Consider the following 27,909-nt stretch of genomic DNA (forward strand, 5'->3'; position numbering starts at 1 on the left):
TAAGTCTGATAATTTCTCTTGGAACACCTATAAATAACAAGAAAGCCAATTTAAGTTTTGAAATGGGTGATGATTTTAGTATATGGAAAAATTGATAACAGAAAATTATATTTAGTTGAAAAAAATTCAATGGATAGTTACAATCTAGAGATCAACCAGAAATGAGCCCTGAAAAATTAAACTAACCACACTGCATAATAGAACAAAAGTAATTGTTTTTAAAAGATAAACAAATAAATTAGGTCATCCAATATTTTTGGGTTTTTTCAGATAACTGCCATATTTTAGTGAAAATGTAGTACAAGTCTATGTAAATATTATACCAGCTTCTATGACATGTACAACTTCACTCGAAAATACACCATTTTCTTGTAGAAAAGACTCAAATAACCTAGTTCCTCCACCAACACCAAAATAATATGATTTAGCTGAAATTAATCTGCAATGGCTGAGGAAAATCAATGATTATGTTCTGATACATGATGTGTATGAGCCCACATTCAGCTATCTGCAAACCTTTTTGGAATTGAAATCTGAATCTCTCCAATTCAGCAGTTTGATTCCAGGAGGTTATTCTCATGGGTATCTGGAATCCAATTCTACAAGAATGAAAATTCAAAGTTATGTTAACTTTGAATTTTCATTCTGAAAAGTGTTATGCAAGGGTAAATTTATAAATAATAAAGCAAATGTTGAATGTTCAACATTTATTATTTGTATCGAATCTTATTTTCACCAAATCCACCTAAAATTCCATAGTTTTAATGGAAATATAGATATTTATCAAGGATACATTTGACCCTGTGGATGTAGAAGAGAATTTAAAGCTGAAACAAGTTGTGTATAATGATTGGGATTATAAATAGTTTCAGCTGATAATATATAATCATATCTATAATAGAAAATATCAATCATTCAATAACCAATCAAAACAATATCAGCTATGTAGATTCATACTTGTAATTGACTATATATTACTGTAACCTGCTTCACTTCGGCCTTCTTCATACCATAGGGCCAGTCATTGGTTGTTTTAAGACTTGTCCATCTTTTTTGGAGTGATCAGACAGTTTATCCAACCCTTTTTTGTGATGGATGCATCTGTTTTATTTAATTAGGAATTAATTATGTATCACCTGATGTGCTGTTATATGACTAGGTCAATTTTATGTTTCTTATAATTATTGGATGAGGATGGTCGTGGCTATAGATTTGTATGAATTAGGCCCATGCAGCAGACAGGAAAAGGTCATTTTGACAAATATCACTTACTTAGTTTGAATTAAAACTGTTGGTAAGGTATTCCAATCACCAGCTATATAACGACATTCACACTTTCTTTCTTCAATATTTAACTGTACATTAGGTATAGTAAATTCTTTTATAACTTCACTATTCTAAAAAATAACATTCATAGATATGTCTGTTATAAATCATTTAATAATTTTTGTTATATCTTTCCATAATATCATTGTTATCTGTTTGAATAAATTCAGTTATATCTGTTTTGAATAAATTCAGTTTTATCTGTTTTGAATAATTTTAGTTATATCTGTTTTAAATCATTAAATAATTTCAGTTACCATTGTCATAAGTCATTTAATAATTTTAATTATATCTGTTTTAAATCATTAAATAATTTCAGTTACCATTGTCATAAGTCATTCAATAATTTTAGTTATATCTGTTATAAATAATTTAACAATTCCAGTCAAATCATTTCAGCTATTTTACTTTTTAAAATTCTACTTACATAGTCCTGAAAGTGAACAGACTTGGCTCCATTGACTACAGAATATATTCCTGGTAATCCACCACCACATCCTAGCTAATTATACATAGAAATGTTAGAATTATTAAAGAAAACATATTTGATATGAAATAATATTTAATTCAATATAACTGAACCAACACAAATTGAAAACGATTTCAAATCTGATGTTGCAAATGTTTCATACAATACCTCCAGAACATTTTTACCATTGAAATCTCCTTGTTGGGATATTAAATAGTTGACTAAATCTATACCACATTCCCATATTGTCAACCCACCTAAAATATTTTAAGAACAAAAAAAAAACAGAGGTATGGCTGGTGTTTAAGATAGAGTTAGCAGTTATAACATAATGTATCTTGGAATAATATTATTTTGATCTTTGTGGCATGGGTCAAAGGTGTAGCTAACTCAGGGAGAACACTGGCCCTGGCATCAGAGTGTTCTCATTCTAGGATGGTAATGGCATGCAAGGTCTTGGGAATTAAGACTTTTGTCACTAATTACATAATGAATTGTATTAATCCCACATCAGATTTTAACTTTTGACTAGTGATACAAATACTCAATGAAACACTTAACCTAGTTTAGCAAATATAAGAACAACAATATCTCTTTTTTCTGCAATACATATATTCCATATATTGATAATTTTTCACCTATAGTCACTCAACAATAGCCAGATCCTGAAATGGAAAGTAGGATGTAAAACTCCATTCAGTTTCATTCAATACCTACCTTCATAAATACCTTCTATAAGATCTGATTGTTGATTTAGAGCCTGTGATATATCAGATTGGTTTTCTTGACTCTGAGTTTTGACCTTTTCTTCTATAACATTAGGATCCAATACTGTTAAGTTAAAACCATTAACAAACCTTTGCTGGATTAATTTGGGATTCTTTGTCTGTAATGACAATAATGTGTCAGATTTATTCAAAAGCCTTATAATAAATTTTGCTAAGAAGAGTGTCGTAGTTGTCCACTAGGATACTTTCCTACAATTTTGTAAGTGGGACAGATATACAGCGTTAAATGCCTTTTATAACATATTTGTCCAAAACACCTGCCTCTATTCCAGCCTCTGATGGATATTTTGACAGTTGTCAGCTGGAGTAGAGTCAGAATAAACTGACCCTGTTAAAAGGGGATTTTCCATACCTCCAAATGCGTTTTCTCTAACATAATATTGGATTACCTTTAAAGATGGGTTCCCTTATATTCATTTATGAAAATGAAAAATGCTAATACGAAGTAGAGGTGTTCCAGTTACTTCAAATACCAGTTTGTCCATGATTATTTCATAATTAGCTAAATTAGAAGAGAGTTACCAACAGAATTCCAATGAGTGACCGATCAAGAAAGGTCAAAATGTATTTTTTCGTTATCCAGACTGTTCATACATGGACATTTAGGATTAGTTAAAATACTATTAATCATATGCAATAAGAACATAATGATATAATTAATACACATGGTAATTCGTTAGAAACACCAATTAATCAAAAAGTTTGCTTAATTTGACAATAAAAAATGAGGAAACCCATCTTTAAGATGATTGTAAATTAGTGTTGGGCATCACCGTAACGTTCGTTTTGTTAGCATCACGTGTCTCTGTGCCCTTTGAACTTTTGGCTGCTTACACAGTTTTAAATGGCCGGTGTTAGATTAGTTTCGCCAAAAAATAAAATTTGACAGAACTGGAGACATGACATAGATGGTGTAGGGAAAAAATGATAATATGACTAACCTACAAAAATATTCATCTTTCCAATACATGTATACCTGGGTTTTGCAGATCTGAGGTGTCTTAATAGGTTTAAAACCCCAGCACCTGCAGAGATGCAGAATGTCCCAATTTAACAGGGCCATTTTTCTGCCTCTACACCAGCTGACATCTGTCCAAATATATATCAGAGGCTGGAATAGAGACAGATGTTTCGGTCTAATAATTACATTAATTTTATACTGACCTGTTCACCAACTTCAGGAAATATTTCAAAAGCTTCTCTACTGCAAGAAATTACATCTTTTGTGGAGTTTGATAGACTTTCCTCTTCCTTCTGTACGTCACCTTTAAAAAGAGTATGAGTATGGTATTATAGTTTCCTTCCATGCACTCATTGGAGTTTTCTGAATTTGATTTTTTCAATAATTTCATTAAAATCCAAAATAAAGTTTCAAATTCTAAAACAAATAAGTTTTGACGCCCAAAAGAATTTTGTACATTTATATTGTTGTATTTTTTTCTCTTTCATGTGTTTGCATAAGAAAAAAAACACAGTTCTCAAGACTGAAGAAAAATTTCAATGACGTTATGATAATTATAATTAGAACTTACTATTTTCGCAGCTGGAAAAATTAAATTTGAATGACATTGAAAAATATATGTTTTTTAAGATTTCTTCTTCATAAAATATATTTCATGTACCAAGGTAAGGTAAGGAATAACTAAGCCATGTGCATTTGTTTACATACATTAATTTGTATTCGATTGCCTTATCCAGGTCATATGCTGAGACAAAATATGTCCGAAAATGTTTTTAAAGACATTCGAATCAGATGTTACTGCAAAATATTTCATTTATTTCCAGGGTGTTATTTATATTTCTAAGCATATTTCCCACATAATCGTGTAATATGGTGTGTGTTAACTTTCTGAAAATTTCATTAAGTCATTAAGCCTAGGTTCTTTCGGCTGTTAAAAGTCGACTTCTCGAACACTTAAAATGGCAGCGCCCAGTTCAATAGTCGTATCTTTTCGAGCATTTGTGAATTGTAAGAACTGTGTTGAAATTTCAGAAAACAACGACTTGGCAATATGTACCGATGACGGCTTTTACGTTTTGGTAATTATTTATTATGTTGTCAGATAAATCTAGTGTTCCTGATGAGAGTTTTTTTTTTTTTAGATATGTGTCTCGGTTTTCCAAACTTCAAGCATGCCAATTTTTATTTATTTTAGCCGAGAACTTTGAAAACAGCCATCAGAGACTGGAATAGAGGCAGACTATTTATATTACTATTACTGTCTGACAACATAGAGAGCTCTGAATTGAATTTTCTCATTTCATGAATAAGCTTATTTAAAATAAAATTTTAAACTCTATGCCATTGGGTCTAACAATGTCTTTGAGTCAATAGAAATATAAGGTTCAGTGATTTGACATTTGAAATAGACACACTTCCCTTCCAAGAAATACCCTACTTTTCATGTCATGTTTACAAAAAATAACTTTTCCAGTGGTTAGCATTTTCATCAACCCAAAGGCAATCTGAGACTCTCAGTAGGGCCTAATACACTTTTCCATGGCATATTGTTCCAATTATTGATAAGGATTGATAAATGGATTTCAAAGGAAAAGTGTAAGGTCAAAAGGGCGCAGCCATTTGGGATTCTACTATCAGGCTACCCGTAATGGTATCGTCAACAAAGCAATCTTGTGGCGAGAGACCTTCCGTGTAAGAACGTTTAAATCATAGGATTTCCATGAGGATTTCAACTTGGATGTGAATAAAAACAATGACATATGTAAATAAACATATAAAATTTGTATGTGTTGTATTGCCGAAATAAGGTAAAAGATGAAGAATTAGTGGGTCTGTGACGAATCGAAATCGAACAATGCAATGGAACGTTTATATTTCAAATAAAACCATCGTAACCTTTTAGGTTACGACCATCAAAATTGAGGTAACCTGCCTATAGGTTTACGTTAGCTAGTCTTTGATTCAAGGCCTGAGATAAGCCACCTATCCATTAAGTAACTTTACTTTCGAAGGTTGTCAATGAAGACTGGTTATTTGCTGACTTTGCAACCTCTTGTAACAGGGCAAAAAATTTTGCTATTGAAATGAATGAGGACTGACTTTGTTTATCTCAAGCCTAGTCAAGATAGGTTAAAGGGGCATTGATTTGAGTGTTGAATATATGTAAATAGTCTTCAGAAGTACTAGAAATGTAAGGAAATTGCATTAATTCCTTTTAAAATACTTGTAACTAGGAATTTTACTCACTATTTCTATATATGTCTTTTCTATATCACAGTGTATCTTATAATGATGAGTCGTCATTTTAACATTCATTTTCGAATAATTCTGGACACACATGGATTTGAAGGCTCAATTTTAAACGGTGAGCTGTGAACACTATTACTGATTGGCTTAACTAAAATATTATCGTATCTGAGACTAAGGTTCGATTGGTAAAAAAAAATGACACACCTGTCCCTTTAAGATTATTCATCATTTTACAGGAAATTGCTAGTGTGAATATGGCATTAAATTTTATATACTTTTTCACTGAATTCACTATTCAATCTTTTTTCAAATTAGGAACACAGATATGATGCAAATTTTACAGACTCCGCTCCACATTTTGAGAAAAGATTTGTACCTAGATCAGAACTGGAAAACACTAATGAAGATTCTTTTAGCTTGAAACAAGCTGAGCAAGTATTGTCTGAAGGTTTGTTTTAGATTAATTGGTCATCCCTGAGCTGTCAACTGCAGTGGGGCATTGTTTGCTTCAAAATAATACAAATGAAATGCAGATCTGATTGTTTTGTTTCTTTTTTTTTATGTAGTTATGATCTGACAAAATTCTTCTTAGAGTAGACGGCATACTCAAATATTTTGTCTTTTGTAGAGGAATTACAATCATCTATTTTAAATAAGACTGTTATACCATCCTCTTTATCACAGTCTTGTCATAAAACATTATGTGGTGTTACTTGGTCACCTAATGATGCTGGCCCATTACAGAGGTATGTCAGAATACAAATAGAGTACATTTTGAAATATATATCATGGTGGTAAAAAAAGTGGTGGAAATATAGCTAATGGTGCATTTTGACTTTATAATCGAACAAAGTTGATATTTATGAGGATTACGCCACCTACTGACTAAAATGGAAAAACCAAAATAAACTTAACATTATGAACAAAAATTCATATATATCATTGATTCACAATTGACAAAGCAGGTACTTTCCAGAAACATTATGATTTGTCTACTACTAGATTGGACTAGATAGATAAGTTGCTTTTGAAGCTATAGATTATCTTTTGTAGAAGTTGATATATTTTAATTTTTCTACTACTGTTCTTTCTGTATATACATGTTATTACACATTATCTAATTTGTAGATGTTTGCTGGCAGGTTTGTCTCATGATCACAGATTAATCATTTACATTTCAAAGCGTACTGATGACTTTTCTTTGGTGAGAATTATTATTTATCATTACATGATAAAATTCACAGCATTTACATACAATGCCTCAAAGTGATAATCAAGTTTAGTCTTTGATCTCTGTGAGTTGCATTAAAGCGCATTTAGTACTGATCCCCCTCAATAAGTTTATTGAACTTAGCTGAGTTATGTATCGTGTGATGTTTGATGTAGATTTTTATCCAATCCTTTATTTTATAGCTGTGTGAACTCTCTGAAATATATAGAGAATATTGTAAAAAACATAAAAAGAATTGTGATGATCCAACGTTACACAAGATCAAAGAGAAGGCTTACAAAATGGCTGCTGTTGGTGAGTTACTAAAATTTTTTTATAAACTTCAGTTATCAAATCCTTGAGTTTAGACTCTTCTTTCAGAGATAGTTCAAGAAGTTTTAAGTTTACAGGTATTTAGAAATGTCTTATAGTTCATATCAAAATGTAGAATAGAATTGCACTCTTCCAGATCACCAAAGAAGATTTGAAAAATCACAAATTATTTAGAAATTTGAAATCAGAGAAATAATTCCTCTTTTACAGAAATTTTATGGTCAAAAACTATCAAGATCCAATGTGAAAAGTTCAGTATTTTAGCTTCAGCAATGAAAAATGGTGATATTGTTTTATGGAAAGTAAAGCATCCAGTAACTTCAAGGTAATTTGATGCAAATAACACATTTCTAAGCGCTGACAATTTACCGTATGCAATTTTTTGGTTTGAATGATTAAAAATACTACAACATGTTTATGAAAAATGATTACATCCATGTATGCAGACTATGATATACATGTATTTGTATGATATTATTATCTATAACAATTGATATGTTGCATTAAAGATATACACCCTCAGTTTGATTTAAATGAATGAGTCTTTAAACTCTTTCAGCCATGATTTTGCAATTCACTCTGTAACACCAACTGGAGTGCATAATCCAACGGCACTATCTTGGTTAGATGTCAACCTCAATACTAACACAGGTATGTTCATAATCCAACAGCACTATCTTGGCCAGGTAAAAGTTTTTAATCCAACCGTTATGTTTTAAACACCAAAAATGTTGAAAAAGCCAAACACCAAAACTAAGTCGAACTGTTTAATTAACAATTAGTACTGTTCGATTTTAATTAACCCTTTTAAAACAAATTCAGTTTGATCAAGTAGATACACAGATATAAATAGCATACTTTAGAAATATTTTCAAGTATAATTTCTAATGAAAACATGTTACAAAAAATGGGAATGTCCCCTTAAGTAGGACTGCAATTTCTATTGATGAAGTGTGTTTGATTAATATAATCGTGATATATCGTCATGGTTATTTTAAAGGAGCAACCTTCACTATCTGTTTGACCAATCATACCTTAGTTTCAGAATCAGAAATTTCTTTAGCTTACATAATCAGTAATAGTGTTCACAGCTTATCGTCGAAATTTGAGCCTTCAAATCCATAATTAGTAACTTTTGAAAGTGAAAGAATTTGACTCAAATTTTAGTGAGACTATGCCATACATAGAAAACACATATATAGAAATAAACAGTGAAATTTCTAGTTTGAGGTATATTTGAAGGGATTATGCAATTTTCATGCTTTTTATACGACCACATCTCTCTATGTGGACGTATATTGTCGGCAAACCTGTCGGTCGGAATTTGATGGAATCAAATGAAATTCGGTATGTGTATACATATTCATAAAACGAAGATCAAGTTCGAATTTGAGCTATTTTCGACTGTTAGAAGCAGAGTTATTGCCCTTGCCCCAAAATCTTGAATATGCTATTACTCTCTTAGTTTTCAACTGATTTTGATGAAACTTAAAATGGATGTTATTGGACCTAAATTGAAAGGTTTGAGAAAGTTTCGTTTAATTTTTTTAAAATTTAAGGCTTTTTCAAGATTTAGGCCTCTTACGTCAGTTTTGAGGAGTTATCGCCCTTTAACCTCTATACAGTAAGTGCTTCTATCAACATCAATTGCTCGTAAACACTCTAAAAACTGGAGTGTTTGAGGGAATCAAATGAAATTCAGTATGTGCATACATATTCATGAAACGAAGGTCTGTCGGTCCGTTTGTCCATCAACATTTGCTTGTAAACGCTCTAAAAACTAGATTTTTTGATGGAATCAAATGAAATTCGGTATGTGTATACATATCCATAAAACGAAGATCAAGTTCGAATTTGATTCGCATGCTGTGGTGGGTGTATATGGCTGTGGTCCACTATCTTTAGTATTTCTTAAGACTATTAAAGTGCATTAAAGACCCAAATCAATCCCCGAAAATGCCTACTTTAAAATGCCCTTTATAATTCTTTTTAATTTCAATAGTAAATAGAATATTAGATGGTCTGTTTAAAACTGTTTCAGCCTATCTGGCCATTGGGTATGATAATGGAATAATTCTGATATTGAATATAGACAATGAAAATATCAGCAGTCCTCAAATACATCAGACTATTGTCTATAATGATGAGGATTTGATTCCTGTATCTTGTTTGTGCTGGAAGATTGAGTCTAATGTAAGTATTTCTGTTATCTAGTCTGGTTGATTCAGTCTTATGTTATAAATTCTAGTCTTGTTTATTGAATCTAATGTTATAAATTCTAGTCTTGTATATTTAGTCTTATATTTTTGCTGGGAAATTGAATCTAAATAATCAAGTCTTATGTAAAGTATTCATTATTAATAAAATTAGATTACAATTTCGTATCTTTTTGTATTCTGATATTTTTTCTCTGTTTTTCGTGTTCTAATTTTAATTAGATTGTAAGTAATAAACCCATAAATATTTTTGTTTTTCAGGACAGATTAATTTTAGTGTCAACAAAAGCTGAATATGTTTTAACCCATATATTATATTTACAAGAGAAAGTTTTAGATATAACCGAGACAGCTTTCAGTCAGGGTACACATACATTAGAAGCTACAGGTAAATAATAATATGTGAGGGACCTACAACTTATGAGATTATACATGTATATTTATTAGCTATTCATGAAAAAAACTTATCAAATGAGTTCAATAGAATTATGATTTGAGCCTTTATACAAGAGTAAAGAAGAGACTAAATGTTAGATAAATACTACAATCAAACCAGAACATTATTAAAATTTGTTTTATCATATGCCAACAAATGTTACTTTGGAAAAAATTTGTAATATGTAGCCTTAACATAAAGGTAAAAATAGTTTTTATCAAATCTTTATTTTGAGCATGAGTTGACTGTTATGTCCAAAACTTAAGGCAACCATTTTTAATTTTGTTTTCCATAACAAGTTGAAGATGATATGTGAAATTTTTCAGTCAATCTATGTCATATAGAATTAAGCTTTTTGGTTATATTCCAGCATTAAGTAGTCATAAAGGGGAGATCATTCTATCATCTAATGATGGTACATCTAGTCTAGTCAATATACACCATGATGATAACGGTGAGTTTTCAGTGAGACATTGTGCAAGTTTGATTTTCTTGAGGCATTAATCAAAATATTTAAGTTTTCGAATTTCGTTACTTTACTTATTGGATTGAAGTGATATAATGCTCACTGCACATGTTTTAAATAAAAGGAAGCAAGATGTCAAATTTCAGTTTAAAAAGTAATAGCTTAATCAGCGGATAGACCAAATATGAAGGCAATTGCATTTCTCCATACAGTTAAAAGACAGAAAAGAAAGAATCATCCTTATTCTACTTAGTTAATAGATGATGCCTTCAAGGACCTTTGCTATTATGTAGTTAATAACCGAATATCTTTGAAATTTAACAATGAACATTAAAATAAGATTCATATCCATTTTCAGCTATATTGAGAATTGAAATTTAAACACCAGTCGACCAGATTTTGACCATATCTGTATTTATTTTATAGGTTGTGTTATTGAGTTTAAAGCTATAGTAGGGGTTAAACATAAATATAATGTACCATGGAAATGTCATGGTGGATGTTTGACCTCCAATGGTGTATTTTATATTTCGGTATACAGGTCGGTATCATTATATTAAATATGATATCTTACCCAATTGGGGCGACAGCAAACACCTCAGAGGGTACTATAAGTTTCTAATTATAATATTTCTTTAGTCTGTGTCAATAATTTATTTGACTGTGTTTGTTGTACAGCTTTCATTGAAGATTTTGGTGCTTTATTCCTCTAATGTCATGCAAACTAGTTTTAAACAAAGTTAAATTTTTGAGGTTGAGAAACAATGGCCTAGCCCAATACAGAAACACTCTAGTAAATTCTATTTTAATATTATCAACTTAATATGTATTGAAACCATATGAAAGATGTTGAAGTTTGTTTGTTTTTCTAAGAACAAAATGACACTGTATTAGCATATTTCATTTTGTCAATATGTGATTTAGTTGATGGTTTTCATACTATATATTTTTCAGCCCAGCAGAATTTTATGACCACCTGAAGAATAAATTTCCTTTGTCTGTAAGTAATGATTCATTTTGACTATAATTTCAGTAGCTTGGTTTTCTTAGTGTAAGACTGATAGGTCTGGTGTCCCTTTCTATATTACTAACCATCTCATTAACCTAGAGAGGCCTTTTTTTGAAATGTTAAATGATATAAATATATGATATAAAAAAAAAATTAATGAGCTAAATACAATAACAAATAAAAACTAGAGCCACTCGTGGCACAGAGTGGGACTTTGCAAATGTAGCAAATTGCAAAAGACCCCAAAAAAATCATCCTTCCACGATAATTAGATCAAGCGCAAGAACAGTCTAAAGTTCAGAAATTTTCATTTTTTAGAAGATTATAATACCGGAAGTAGACGCCAGACCTCACAAATGAAAGTATCAGCAGATAGCCAAGGTCAATGACCTTTGATCTTGTAAAAGAGAAAGTCTAAAAAGGTCAAGATCAAGAGATATACGTCATCAAAATTTCTAATTGCACACGACTATAAAACCGGAAGTTGACATAGGACAGCAAATATGAAAGTACAAATAGATAGCGAATGCCAATGACGTTTGATCCTACAAAGGTCAAGGTCAACAAAGGTCAAGGTCAAAAATTGAAAATTTTGAATTTCCAAAACCTGTTCCTTTTTTTGAACTATGAAGCGGAAACAACCAAAATTATAAGACAAAGTGGCTCAAAATATGAGGTAATTGTGTAAAAAGTTCCATTTTGAACAAATGTATACTTTGCGAGTTATGCCCCTGGCCAAAAATGTCAATAATGAGTAATTTAACCCGGAAGTGCCACGCCCAACTCAATTTTTTTTCAATAAGTTAATCAATATTCAAAATGTTACGTTATGTTCCAAATTTTAAGTTCCTACATAATAGAGGTCAAAAGATATAGGTCAACAAAAGTCAACAAAGGTCAAAATCGAAAAATGAAAATATCCAAATGTTAAAACCCGTTCCTTTTTTGGAACTATAAAGCTGAAACAACTGAGCTGTTAATACATACTGGCCAAAAGGATGAGGTAATTGTGTGCAAAGTCTCTTTTTGAACAAACGCATCCTATGCGAGTTATGCCCCAGCCCCAAAATGTAAACAATTAGTAATTCAACCCGGATGTGCCACGCCCACATAAGTTTTTTTGTCATAGGTGAATTCATATTCGAAGTGTCTAGTTATATTCCAAATATCAAGGTTCTACATCAAATAGATCATAACATATACATACACTAAGCTCAAAAAGTCGCAAATATTGTAAAAAAAAAACCTCAAATTTGAAAAAATCACTAATTTCAATTTTGCTTTAAAAAACGATTGTTATATATCTATGTAAAGTACACGAGAAGCACATTAGGAAACCGAAAAAAATTACTCTCTAGGTTAATTAGGTCACGTGCTAGAGCAGTCCAAAGTTGCGAATTTGGATGTTTTTGGACAGCTATAAAAGCGAAAGTAGACGTCAGAGGTCAAATATGAAAGCATAAACTAATAGACAACGTCAATGACCTTTGACCCAATAAAGGTCAAGGTCATCAAAGGTCAAGGTCAAAAATTGAAAATTTTGAATTTCCAAAACCTGTTCCTTTTTTTGAACTAAGAAGCGGAAACAACCGAACTTCTAAGACAAAGTGGCTCAATTCATGAGATAATTGTATGCAAAGTTCCATTTTGAACAAACGTATACTTTGCGAGTTATGCTCCTGGCCAAAAATATCAATAATGAGTAATATTACCCGGATGTGCCACGCCCACCTTAATTTTTTTGCATAGGGTAATTGATATTCCAAATGTTACATTGTGTTTTAAATTTCAAGCTTCTACATTATTCAGGTCAAAAGATATAGGTCAACAAATGTCAATAAAGGTCAAAATCGAAAAATGAAAATATCCAAATGTTAAAACCTGTTCCTTTTTTGAAACTATAAAGCTGAAACAACAGAGCTGTTAACACAAACTGGCCAAAAGGATGAGGTAATTGTGTGCAAAGTCCCTTTTTGAACAAACGCATCCTATGCGAGTTATGCCCCAGCCGCAAAATGTAAACAATTAGTAATTCAACCCGGATGTGCCATGCCCACCCCAATTTTTTTGTCATAGGTGAATTCATATTCAAAGTGTCTAGTTGTATTCAAGGTTCTACATAGAATAGGTCATAAGATATACATACACGAAGATCAAAAAGACACAAATATGGTAAAACTAAACTCAAATTTGAAAAAATCACGAATTTCAATTTTGCTTTAAAAAAGCAATTGTTCTATATCTATGTGAAGTACATGAGAAGCACATTAGAAAATCGAAAAAATTAACCCTCTAGGTTAATTAGGTCACGTGCTAGAGCAGTCCAAAGTTGCGAATTTGGCTTTTTACGGATAGCTATAAAACCGGAAGTACATGTCGGAGGTCAAAGGTCAAAGTATCAAATGATAGCCAAGGTCAATGACCTTTGACCCTATAAAGGTCAAGGTCATCAAAGGTCAAGGTCACGAGATATACGCCATCAAATATTGAAAAAATTCAATCGCAAATTGCAAAAAAGCAAAATCGAAATTCAAAAATTGGCTTCCTGCGATCTCTCTTAATTTTTATGTTCTTTCATTTGACACCAAAATTTTGAAATTCGGTTCAGCCAAATTGGCTGAATAAAAATCGAAGAGTTTCAGGGAAATCAAAATGGCGGCCAAAGTTTCACGTCTGTTCCGGATTTTTTTTTCTTCGTTTTTTTGTCATAACTTTGTCTATCTATCAGCATAAATTTTTTTGTCCTATACAAATTACACCGGAAGATATTCAACCGAAAGTGAACATCGATTTCCTGTTTAAACCGGAAGTGAAATTGAAATTTTTATTGTACCATTTTGTTTACTTTCTTAAACTGTCTTTGATCAATTTTTTTCAGATTAATCAGACAAAAAGCAAAAAAAATGAAAAAAATGCAAAATTTGGCAAAAAAAATGTCTGCTACAAATTTTCGAATGTTGAAATTTTGAAACTGCTATTCTTTCAGATTTTGCCAGTAGATTCCAAAAATGCAAACCCAAAGAAAATCGACCAAAAAATACGACTTCTAGAGCCGATTAACTATTCTTGCACATATTGAACTGTGGCACTTCCGGTTTTGCAAAAAAGATCCAAAATATATTTATGCACATCGTCGCCTATATCTATGGTTCGTGAATGTTGAATGGTTGGTGCAACTATTGTAGTCTAAGCTCAGGAAGGTGTGTAAATTTCGAAAAAAAAAAAAAAAAAAAAAAAAAAAAAAAGAATAGACATTTCGATAACAAACTGGGACTTTGCTGAAAGCAAAGTCCCACAAAAAAAAAAAAAAAAAGAATTCACATTTCGATAACAAACTGGGACCACAATGAACTTCTGTACAGGATCTTCCTGATATGTGTCTTAAACAGTGTATTATACTTGTAGATCCATATGATACCAATAAAAGAATTTCAGCCATCAAATTTACCTGTTCTGGTCTCTTCACAGCAAGGTACAATTTTCTTTATTGTTATTTGTAGTTATGTGTGATAGATGATATTCACAATGAATTACCTGTTAAATTTTTTTTATTATACAAACCATGAAAAACCAGAATAAATAACATACATGTAGATGAGATTTGATTAAGATATAAAAGATGTTTGATGCATATTTGGTTGTAGACATGAATTGTTTCAGTTGATTTGTTATATGGTGGTGATATACTAGACCTAGTAAGAAGAAATTTATATTACGATGTATCAGTGGCAGAAAAAACTTACATAGATTATAACAAACTGTACAGTAAAATATTAGACAAGCAATCTACACCAGTCTTACAGTCTTTAAGGTAAGTATTTATACAGTAAAACATTAGACCAATACTCTACTACAGTCTTACAGTCTATAAGATAAGTATTTATACAGTAAAACATTATACCAATTACCAATACTGTACTACAGTCTATAAGATAAGTATTTATACAGTAAAACATTAGACTAATACTGTACTACAGTCTTACAGTCTATAAGATAAGTATTTATACAGTAAAACATTATACCAATTACCAATACTGTACTACAGTCTATAAGATAAGTATTTATACAGTAAAACATTATACCAATTACCAATACTGTACTACAGTCTATAAGATAAGTATTTATACAGTAAAACATTATACCAATTACCAATACTGTACTACAGAATATAAGATAAGTATTTATACAGTAAAACATTATACCAATTACCAATACTGTACTACAGTCTATAAGGTAAGTATTTATACAGTAAAACATTATACCAATTACCAATACTGTACTACAGTCTATAAGATAAGTATTTATACAGTAAAACATTATACCAATTACCAATACTGTACTACAGTCTATAAGATAAGTATTTGTACAGTAAAAATTTAAACTGACTTTGTATTCAGTCAAATCTAAAGCAAGCAAAATTTATCAATCAGAGCATGATCAGAGATCAAACAGAAAGCTTGAGCAACTTAATTCAATATTATATTTTTGTAGGTATATATTAATGGTAATATCCACTATAGCACCAGATAAAAAAGATGAAGAATTTGATGATAGTGAAATTCCTGTAAGTTTCTGAAAGAACACACACTGTTTATCCTATAGTCCAAAAATTTCTTCTTGTTCTTTAAATTCTGCTTAATAACAAGATTTTCATGTCATTGTTTGTATGAAATGCAGAATTTCCGTACTTATCTCTGGCCCCTGTTCAGTGATTAACATTTGAATACCCATTTACCAATTAAATAGATATTTTCCTACGGAAATGATTTTTCGGAAATGATTTTTCAATTAAAACTATGTAAATTTGAATTTACAATAATAAAATATTTTGACTGTTATAATAGTATAAATCAAATATTGTAGAGGGATATAGAAATATCACTGCTAAATTAGTGCTCAATACATCAATTGTAGAGCGATAAAGAAAGGAAATATTAAAACAGAACCAAAAAAAAAAAAATGTGTTGTTACTCAGAGTTTCATGCTATGCAATCTTTAGACGAATGACCTATATTCAGCCAACATCCCCACTCTGACACATGCTGAAAATATGTCAAATGAAGATCACATAACATGAAACTCTTGAGTAACAACATGATTCATGTTCTGTTTAAATATTTCTAGATTTAATTTTTATAAAATGTATTTTATTTGTCAGGAAAAGAGTGATATTATTAAGGAAGTAAAGAGAGTAACAAGTTATATTTTATTAGAATATATACACAGTACAGTAAATAAATCTTCTACTATACAACTTACAGAGAAAGGTAAGTTTATAGTTATATTTTATTAGAATATATACACAGTACAGTAAATAAATCTTCTACTATACAACTTATAGAGAAAGGTAAGTTTATAGTTATATTTTATTAGAATATATACACAGTACAGTAAATAAAACTTCTACTATACAACTTATAGAGAAAGGTAAGTTTATAGTTATATTTTATTAGAATATATACACAGTACAGTAAATAAATCTTCTACTATACAACTTATAGAGAAAGGTAAGTTTATAGTTATATTTTATTAGAATATATACACAGTACAGTAAATAAATCTTCTACTATACAACTTATAGAGAAAGGTAAGTTTATAGTTATATTTTATTAGAATATATACACAGTACAGTAAATAAATCTTCTACTATACAACTTATAGAGAAAGGTAAGGTTATAGTTATATTTTATTAGAATATATACACAGTACAGTAAATAAATCTTCTACTATACAACTTATAGAGAAAGGTAAGTTTATAGTTATATTTTATTAGAATATATACACAGTACAGTAAATAAATCTTCTACTATACAACTTACAGAGAAAGTTTATAGTTATATTTTACTGTAACATAATATATTATACACAATACAGTAAATAAATTGTAAGAGTTATTGCTCTTGCTCCTTGGTTTCTCCTTACATTTCTGTTTTGGTTAGATATTGCTGTTCTTTGTTATAACCATGTTTCATATTGTGTAAACAATAGAAAAGAGTTTGACTACAAAAGATGGATGGTTATTACAGAATATATTTATCTGAATGTTCATGATTAAGCTGCTACTTGAATTTACCTTATGAATTTACCATTTCCTACACCTTTCATGGCTTGTGCCTAGAAGTAATTCAGCGGTTGTTACTATGTTAGATGGCCCAGATTGGTTATATCAATGTAGACAAACTGAATAGTTAATTTCACCCTGAAAAGCTTAAATTAATCTTTAACATCTCCTAAGATGAAAATTACATTACTGTATCCCTTTATATGATGTGTAATGAGTTGATTATCTTATTATCCATGTTTCATTTCAGATAAACTCAGTATAAATATGATGTTTAAATGGGCTCTAGTTAATTTTCCAGGGCAGGACATTTTGATTCAGAAGCTATCAAGATTGAAAAGTGATGATGACCCCTATCTTTGTGCTGTTTGTGGGGAAAATATCCTTTTTATTTGGAACTTCATAAAAATCTGCATTAAATATTGCATCAAGACGTAAAATTTGATGTAATACACATAGTAATGATGTCAATTATATCATGTTGGGGTATTGCATTTTGGTTTCTTTCACAACGATTGCTCAACTAGCATTTCTCATTTGAGTTCATATATTCCCTAACTCTAGAAACATTATAATCTATCTGTGATATCCTTGAAATGTTCCAATGATCATGAATTTGGTAAGATATTAAGCCTTCATTATAATTTTTATAGTAGTTGCCATGGTGATTGATTTCAGGCGCTTTTCTGATGGATAGAGACACTGATGTTACAGAGCTTATATAAATTCCTATGGTTCTGTCTGTTAATAAATAGTAGGCCAATGCATCTTTGGCAAATTTTCCCTCATTGCATGTGCATTATCAATAGCCCAATCTGTTGCTAAAAACAAGAATACTGAACCCCCATTTTATTTCATTTGATGAGTCAAATTATAAAATATAAATGTATATGTATGGTTAAGATCTATATATATAATACTGTAATTGTAGGTTTATGTTGTAAGTCATTCCAATCATGTACTGATTTACAGTTGATGTCATGTCAAGTATGTCATGCTACGTTTCTATCTTTATCTCAACTTGAAGGTAACTAAAGATATTTCTTTATCATTTTTTATATAAGCATATTATTTATGGAAACATTCCATTTGATTTTCTTGAATTGTCATCGACATCTGATGGAAAATCTGAATTAGACTCTGTGTTCATGAGTTAAACAAATGAATCTCTTTTGAAAGAATACATTATATTTCAGAATTGAACTGTTTACCAGGAGATCTGATTAGATGTTCACTCTGTTCTGCTCTGTTATCATCCTGACAGTGATCACTGGACGTATGAGACTGTTACTAAAGGAGTATCACTAGGGATGTAGATGAAAGGCGGCAGTACTCAGGTGTTGCAGAAGATGAACCATATTTACCTATGTTGGCATCATGGCTGGAAATTGTGATATGTGTACATACTGACTGCTTCTATTACAAATTATTTAGGAGTTTGACATCCTTTGTTCTGATCTTATAGAATGACATGTCATATATCATATATATGATGTGTATTATAATAACCATTAAATGTCAATAAGAGGGTTAAAATTTAATCTTTTAAAAAAAACCTCCTAAAATATATACAGATAATAAAATAAAGATTTACAACCTAACAATTCTCTGAATGTATCCATGTATCCATGATTCCCTTGAACTTCTTGAAAAATAAAGATGGGATTCTTTACTTATGAGTTGAAAATTTTTTTTAAGGCATTGAGGTTTGCTAAAAACAATTTTATGTGATTGGGAACACTGGTAGCATCAATTTGCACCATTTCAATTTCTTATCAGTGGTTCCTGCTATTCCACCAAAACAAGTCACTAATCGCAAAATATGCTTTTCTCAAATGCTCATACAGGTAGTGTTTTGAGCATGTAAAACATTGATCAATTTTAGAAATAGAATATTTATGCAATTATAACATAAAATACTTAACAATTGTTCATTTATAAACATCTGTAGTTTGATAAATCATGATATGACATTTAACATTTACTCAGTTCTTACCCTGTTATAGATTTTCTAAATTAACCAGCTTTAATTATATTACACTAAGGATATACACAAATGTTTGTTTCAGCAGCTGAGAGAGTTCAATTTCAACTGTCCTTTTATTTCTAAATAAAATATTTATTTTTGAAAGCAATTTGTTGAAATTGAGCTTTTCAGATGGTGAAACAAATATTTTAGATGATAAATGCACCAAAAAATATTTTATTCAGAATATAATCTACACTACTAATCTCATTATTTGCAACAAAGGTTTACAGGAAGAGCCATTGCAGTTGGTGGTCTAAATTTCATTTGAAAGCCAATACTAATTGGCACACTACATTGCATTGTTCTACTTTTGTGCACTTGATTGGGCTAATCAATATTTTATTGACATAAATGCTGTTGATTTCAGCATTAAAAATTTACAAATAATGGCACATTATATTTAGAACAATCATCGAGATATTCTAGATTCCTATAGACCAAAACAAGTGCATTTTTAGAAAGTTGAATAACATGAAATAAATTACACATGTTTTATAGATGTGATTTTCAAATATAAGCCACCCAAAAAGTTATATACATAAAGAATATTAGGTAAATGAAAAAGCGATATGAATTTAAATGAAGCAAATTCCTTATCCAAATAAGATCAGTGTCTACTCCATTACTAGCCATTCAACTTAAAAATAAATGCTGTTTTGTATAATATATTGACCTGACTATAATCTCCATATAAGCAGCATCTGACATGCACTTGTTCATTTGATATCACACATTTTCCCTAAAGGCTCAACAAACAATAAGATAGAACTTGAATGATAATTATATTTTTAAAAGAAAACCTCTTACTATGGCATCCAATTTCCAAATAAATTAAATGAATGCTCTTTATGTTTCTGGTTTGTATCCCCTGGTATCTGAAAACAGTCTACTGGATGAGCTCCTATAGTTTTATTAAATAGATTAAGAGAGAAGTCTGTGCACCCCAATAATTGAGTTTTGTGGTCTTCATGAGCATTTACTTTAAAAGTCACATTAAAGAAATGAATACAGATATCTACAACTTTAGAGACAGAACCTAAACACATTAATGGTGGTTCATCAGCTGAAAGTACAAAATTAAAATATTTAAATTAAAAAGTCAGTATTTTGCTCATTAATGGGAATTAAAAAATAGTAGGTTAAAAATTGTATGGCCTTCCAAGAACTTGTGACTGATTGTGGTGCTATACTGGTTCAATGAGTTCAGCTCACTGAGCTGGAGGACTAGAGTCTGATCCTAGTATAAATTGCTGGTGAACTCCAGTCAGTAATGCAGGTCTGAGAGCCTGATATAGAGTAGTCTGGATTGAGTCGCGTTAACAAACTTTACCTAATGGCAAACTACACGGTTGGTTTCTGTCTACAAGGTATATGCTTACTTTACAGTAATCTCTGGGAGCTTGGTAAAAGGGATACTTATGCTTACTCTTAAATTATGTGCACACTATAATAATTTTTATTTTGGCAATATAGGTTGCAAATCATTATGTCTTTCTTAAGGCAATATGTTAAAATTGATGAAAGCTATAATTAGATAAAGTATAGAAATAGAAATATTAATTTGGAACCAAAAAAAAACCTGTGTCACGCTATGCGATTTTCATACAACTGACCTATGTCAGCCTGTGTCCTTACTATAGCATTATACTGTACTCTAATTCTGCAATGAACTATTAAAACAGATACTATTTCACTACTACTGTAAAATAGCTAACACAATTTATATTCAATAAGTAATGATAAACTTGTGAAATTTAGAAGTCCTAAATATAGTCACTAGTCTTCAAAACAGTTTAAGTTAGTTAATAGCTTATGATGTATCTTATAAATGATAGTTTTCTTTTTTTGATAATCTATCAAAATAGGGACGGCATTTAGTCAATCTTAAAATGTATGGAAAGTCAATTATGGGCCACTTGACACCTACCGTGAATGTTTCTATATATCCTATTGTATCCAATTCTAATCTTATACTGGATAATTAAGATACATGTATAAGTAAACAAAGACGATTTGTGTTTATTCCCGTTTGTTTACAAAGACAGTCCGCCATTACGTCGTATTAATCACATGACCACATGACGTCATTTTTGGAACCATCGTTAACCTCATAACCTTGATAGGCTACGTTAATGTTTACAATATTCACTACGTTAATGTTTACAATATTCACATCAAAATTTTGCAGCTATACCTGTAAAGAAAACAGTTAACACGGCTTTCCAAAAGACGCTGGTATGGGTCAAATTCGTACAATTGAAAAGGGCTGACTTCAAGGCGTCGACTGAAAACTCTCAGTCTGTTATTTATTTCACTTCAAAACTCTTTATTTTTATAGAAAATATTCTAAATTGGAAAGTTGACATAGCCAGAAAAGTGTTTTAAAATTCGATTCGCATATGAGACCCCATTAGAAATATATTATAGGTTCTTATTTTTAATTAATACTAAAAAAATCGGCATTAGGCCTATCCGATGTGTGTGTTTTACCAATTCAGATTTGGGAATGTAGGAACTCGTGATGTTATGAAAATTACCTATTGTCTTTAAAATAAATTATAATTAAGTTACATGTATTATATAATAGTTGTAATCTTATAACGACTTGTTCCGTATATCACTTATAAAATGAGTGTGAAGAAATCATACAAATAACGACCATATTTCTCCACTATTACCCCATTCATCATGGAATATCTCAAAGACTAATTAAGATATTTTAATTCTGTAAAGGTTTTCATCGAGAGAAGATATGAATATTTTGAAGCGGGCGATTTTTAATACAAAATGAACGCTACGAACCAGTCATTATAAATTTATTTTCCAATCGATCTCCATTTTCATGAATTTCGGCACTGTCATCGTCCTGGTTTGGCCTTTCACTGTCAGTCACCCCTTCCCGAGGACACCTAACTGGCTCGAACTGGTAGCCCACCACATCCCTAAACATTTCGTATTCATCTTCTTCGTCTTCAGAATGAGATGAACTGTGAGTGCTTGAATCGTTTTCATTATAATACATGTCATAACGCCCGCCACATTGTTTATCTGTCAGTGTAGTGTTCCCAGAAACCACCGCGTCAAGTCCATAATTTACGTCACGCACGTTATATATTTCCGGAACGTGCTCGTGGTTTTCCGTACAAATCATCGATTTCCCATCAAAATATCACTTTTTCACCCTCACGAATTTTTTTTCCGCGAAAAGGATAGTGGCATTCAATTCAATCATTAATTATTTATCAAATACAAAAGTACACCATATTAAGACTTTCCATACTCTTTAATATCCATATAATCATTAAGCTGGTTAAAGATTTTTAAATAAGCTAATGAAGGGTGCTATATAGATATAAGCTTAATAAATTTAATTGTGATCTAACAATATCACTAATGCAATTGGAGATCAATTTTCAACTATAAATAGCACAAAAACAAACATTTTTCATGTGTGGTTAGTCTTCAATTTAGTAACAAAGTATTTGAGTCAGATTTTTATTCTGAAAAGTGATATAGCTGTATATCACAAACACAAAACAATATTATGGTGTAAGCACACTTCTTTAATCAAATATTAAACACATAAAAATTGAACACAAATTACACATGTCATCATCAGATGAAATATTAAGATGAATTAAACATAACAGAAAAAATATAACAACTAAGAATAATAGAGATTATAGACTTATTACCCTTTGATAAATTATATCTGTTAATCTCTATTATTCAGTTGTTACGGTACATATTCTGTTATATACAATATTAGTATTATAAGCTTACTCTTCTATCCAACAAGATATGTTTATGAAAGAGATGTTATTATTATAGAGATCCATGATTGACCAGTTAGTGATTAAGACCTTCAGCCATTTTTAAGACCATCATTTTAGACTTAAGACTATATTAAACTTGAGATAAGTGAAAATTTACTTCAAATTGTGAACCACTTACCTGATATGATATCTTTATGTATAATTTGATCATCTAATAAAACTTTTAGATCTAACTCCTAAAAACAAAAATAAGTCATTTTTACGATCACAAACCTTTTTGGTATTGATTGATTCAAACTTAATCACATATATTCCAAAGCCCTAAAAAGGATTATACCACCTCAGCAGAAATATGTTCACTGTCCAAGAAACCTTCATTTGTGAAACGGAAATACTATTCAATAATGACTAAAAACTCCTCAAATCATATTTGAGAGTCATTAACCTTCCATGAGCTGACACAAAAATCATTTGGATTAAAACAATTCACAGCAAGTACCAAATACTCGATGCGAATTGAACCATTCAGATCTTAATTGGGGCGGCATACAATAAATAATACAAAAAATATTGCATGTAATAGCCCTGCCACACCGGAAAGGTGTCCTTACTGAGCTGCTAAGGTGGCGCAAAATTAGCTCATAGCGTGCGGTAAACTTTTCCGGGGACCGAGTAAATTTTTTCTTTTTAATATGAATTAATCTATGACAAAAAATGTGAGGTTAAATTACTAATGTTGGGCAAGGGCGTAACTGGCATAGGATACATTTGTTCAAAAAGGGACTTTGCACACATCTACTTGGCCAGTTTTGGTTAAGAGCTCAACCTTAGTTAACATAAAAAGGAACCAGTTTAGAATTTTCATATTTTCATTCTGACATTGACCTTTGTTGACCTTGAACTTTATAGGATCAAAAGATCATTGACCTTCGCTCTAGAATAATACCTTCATCCTCCAACGACAGCTTCTGGTTTTATAGCCATATGCATCAAATTTGATAACATATATCTTGTGACCCTGACCTTTGTTGACCTTCCCCTTTACAAAGCCAAAGGTCATTGACTTTGGCTATTTGCTGATACTTTCATTTCTGATGTCTGACATCTACTTCCAGTTTAACAACCTTCTAAATAAGAGAGTTTTTGACTGCTTTAGCACGTGAGCCAATTGGCCAATAAGGTTGATCTCTTGCAATTTGCCACATTAGCAAAGTCGCACTCTGTGCCACATGTGGCTCTAATTATATAATGTATCTATATATATGTTGAATAAAATAATGTTTTAATCAATAATTATTTATTCAAATATTTATTATATCAGCTGGTTAAGTAATTCATGATGACTATAAAATTTTAATGTGTGAGAGCTTGAAACCTTGTATGATGTTATAGGACGCAAAATTACTTTTCGAGAGATACCATTAAAAGCTTTGTAAGTGCATTTGGTTAAAATGTCATTTATTATTTTCATTCTTTGACAATTTAAACTTGTATAATAATTCGATTACTCTGACCTATCTATTCAAAAACTCCTATTATAGTACAGTATAGAGGTTTTTCTATTTTCACCCACAGAAACCTGTTCATATTTTATGAAGTATTAAATCTGACTGTTAATAAACGTGTTATTTAATCTGTGATTTTGGGTTATTTAAAATTTAACAAGCATTCAACAGTACCAAGATATGAAAATTACCAAATATGGCTTAAACAAGGTTTCAAGCGGTCACCTTTGGTATTCCTTTTAAATTGTTGTTAGCCTGGCAATGTAAACAATTAGACTATGTAAATTATAGATATCTACTGATCATCATAGACATTACATAATCATTACTACTGTCTTATCTGAACTGATTATTGGATAAAAATATCAATAATAGATAAACTTTTTATAGGGAATGTCAAGCTTGAAGGTCGAGGGTTTCATCAGATCCAAAGAATGTTTAAAATGTCAGTATTTTTCTCATCAACATGTCTAAGAGTCAGGGGAATGTCAATCAGAATATTATGTTGTACTGGCTATTTGACTTTTTTAATAAAGCACACAAACTCAAAATATCTATAGCTGGTAGGACTTAGACAATGATAAGTTTGCTTGCTAAGTTGTATTTTCTGTAAAATTGTTTACAAAATCATACAGTTTTTTTCAATAATCTCAATAGGATGTGTATAATCCTTCTTTTTAATGAACTTCATTGGCTGATAACTTTTTAAAATATAAGTTATCAAAGAAATTGGCACGTAATTTATTATACGCCCACACGTAAGATGGGCGTATATTGTAATCACCCCGTCGGTCCGTCCGTTCACATTTGGCTTGTGCTCACTCTACAGGCTACAGTTCTTTATGGATTCTTTTGATTTTTATTTTGTGTGTCAATGTCATTATGAAGATGATCCCTATTGATTTTCGTGATGATCGGATAATTTTTCACCGAAATATCGTGTCTGACTTGACGTTTTTCTCTATTAGCTATATTGTGCAACTCGTGCTCACTCTACAGGCTACAATTGTTTACAGATTCTTTTGATTTTTATTTTGTATGTCAATGTCATTATGAACATGATCCCTATCGATTTTCGCGATGATCAGATATTATTTCACCGAAATATCGTGTCTGACTTGACGTTTCACTCTATTAGCTATATTGTGCAACGCTGTAGTCACTAAAGACTGTTTAATCATTTCTGACAGCTGCCAGTGGGCGTATGTTACTTTGCCTGGCAAGCTATCTTTTATCTTTAATCACTCAATAATATTTCTTGTAAATTAAGTTTCTTTTTCAGGCAGATGTTCTGTAAAAACATCTGCAACTTGACTTGAGATCTACATTTACTCATTGACAACAGCGACAAAAAATTGTCAATAAGCTTATAGATCGATTTTGCGGAAATCAAACCTCCACTTGAAAAGAAATCTCCAGTCCATGACAGTTGACCAAACAATTTTAAGAAGCACTTTTACAAATTTGGACTAACATAATAAGCTTATATATCGGGAGTTACTTTGTATGTAAACTGATTGCAAATAAAACATCTAATATCATAATATCTGGTAAATATTATGCCATCACAATCAGACATGACTCAGCAAATTAAACATCTCTGGAAAGCCAGAAAATTGAAAAGAAGACCAGTAAAAATACTTGACAAAGATTTCCTGAATAAGGTTCTTTCCTCATTGCCAACTGCATGGTGTTGGGCATTGCCTGTCACAATTAGCTTTATAAATAAGTATTTCAGTTCCATAATTTTGCTCAATAATAACATTGATTTGAATTCAATACTTACATGTGTTTTAGAGATAAAGGTGAAATTACTGCAAATAGTAGAGTTTAGGTGTAGTCTTTTATTAGCCACACGGGCACAGCATACACAATGACGCTCCCAACAATCACAGAAACCAATATGATAATCCATATTGAAAGTAAAGTTTGCTGTCCTATTTTTTGTACTTGATAAAATCGGGCCGTTTAGGTCTAATGGATGTAATTTTTTCATAAATTCAGTGTCTTTCATAATATTACTAATGTCTTCTAAAGTTATAGAAAGATTGAATTTTCCTGGGTAGGAAACATATTTAGTTTTATTTTCTGGTTTAATCATCCCTAATACTTTTAAATGTTCAATAGTTTTGTTCTTCACATGACCACCAGCCACAATTGTTTTACTTTTTAATTTTTTACCAATTTCAATCGTCTTATTTTTAATTTTACGGAACATTTGATCTAATTTTCCACTATCTTTTTCCTGCACTATTTGAGTAGTTTTTGGTCCATCCTTCATAGTGGGAGTACCGGTAGTATGGACTTTCTGATAGTGTTCAGCCAATTTTGGCACATCGATGACATAATCTTTAGAGTCTTTGTGTTTTTTCTCTTCAAAATACAGATGACTGATGCCTGCGGTGACAGGTGATATAGATTTGTCACTCTTATGTTTGCTTTTCACCTTTTTATGTTCCTCTGAAAGTAACAAGAAAAAAATACTCCGGTAAGTACCGGTAAAGCATAAAAATATCCCCCGCCCACCCCCTCTCCCGGATTGACAGTAATTCGACCTAACTCATGTCAACTTGACAAACTAGTCTCCAAAAATGGTTTATATGTTTATATTACTCCTCTTCTAATCATGAGGAGTAATACAGTCGAGTAACCTAATTTCGTGGAAACCTATTATTCATGGATTTCCGGAAAGGTTTAATAATTTACATGAGCGACCTTGCGCGTCCTCCGCATTAGTTTGTTTTGATAAACATGGGTTTTCTCTTTAATATCAGCTAGTAGAGTGAATCCAGTAGTTTCAAGCAAGGTAACTTTGACGAAATTCGGTATTGAATCCTTATATCCACGAAAATAGGTTACACCACTGTACATACATTTTTCTTCCCTTTGAATTTTTAAATGGAATCTCTAAAATTGATTACTCTAGGATGGGTACAACTAGCAAGTTAAGTATGATATAATATATCTACAACTTATTCCATCAGAATACTTGGTATTTATATTTTGTAATAATTCGGAGTTTCGATTCTATGATCGGGATATTGAGCTGTGCAGGTGTGTATTAGAAATCAGAC

The 27,909-nt window shown here is 31.0% G+C and overlaps 3 protein-coding genes across 3 annotated transcripts; 1 reads left to right on the forward strand and 2 right to left on the reverse strand.

Moving 5' to 3' along the window:
- Positions 1–306: 306 nt before the first annotated feature.
- Positions 307–2,582, reverse strand: LOTGIDRAFT_139771 (hypothetical protein; the record flags this gene model as incomplete). The annotated part of the gene is made up of 6 exons (XM_009049864.1): positions 307–439; positions 794–892; positions 1,273–1,397; positions 1,754–1,828; positions 1,964–2,052; positions 2,513–2,582. Coding segments are annotated over 6 exons (591 nt in total), but the record flags the coding sequence as incomplete, so codon positions are not given.
- Positions 2,583–15,484: 12,902 nt separating this feature from the next.
- On the forward strand, positions 15,485–15,844 carry LOTGIDRAFT_139816 (hypothetical protein; the record flags this gene model as incomplete). The annotated part of the gene is made up of 1 exon (XM_009049865.1): positions 15,485–15,844. A coding segment is annotated over one exon (360 nt), but the record flags the coding sequence as incomplete, so codon positions are not given.
- A 3,200-nt stretch (positions 15,845–19,044) lies between these two features.
- Positions 19,045–27,503, reverse strand: LOTGIDRAFT_238301 (hypothetical protein). The gene is made up of 3 exons (XM_009049866.1): positions 26,622–27,503; positions 23,509–23,566; positions 19,045–20,617 (listed from the first exon to the last, which is right to left on the reverse strand). The coding sequence occupies exons 1-3, from the start codon at positions 27,114–27,116 to the stop codon at positions 20,361–20,363; spliced, it is 810 nt and encodes a 269-aa protein (XP_009048114.1). The 5' UTR covers positions 27,117–27,503; the 3' UTR covers positions 19,045–20,360.
- Positions 27,504–27,909: the final 406 nt, after the last annotated feature.

Source organism: Lottia gigantea, assembly GCF_000327385.1.
Source record: "Lottia gigantea unplaced genomic scaffold LOTGIsca_140, whole genome shotgun sequence".
In the NCBI taxonomy this organism is placed as follows: domain Eukaryota; kingdom Metazoa; phylum Mollusca; class Gastropoda; family Lottiidae; genus Lottia; species Lottia gigantea.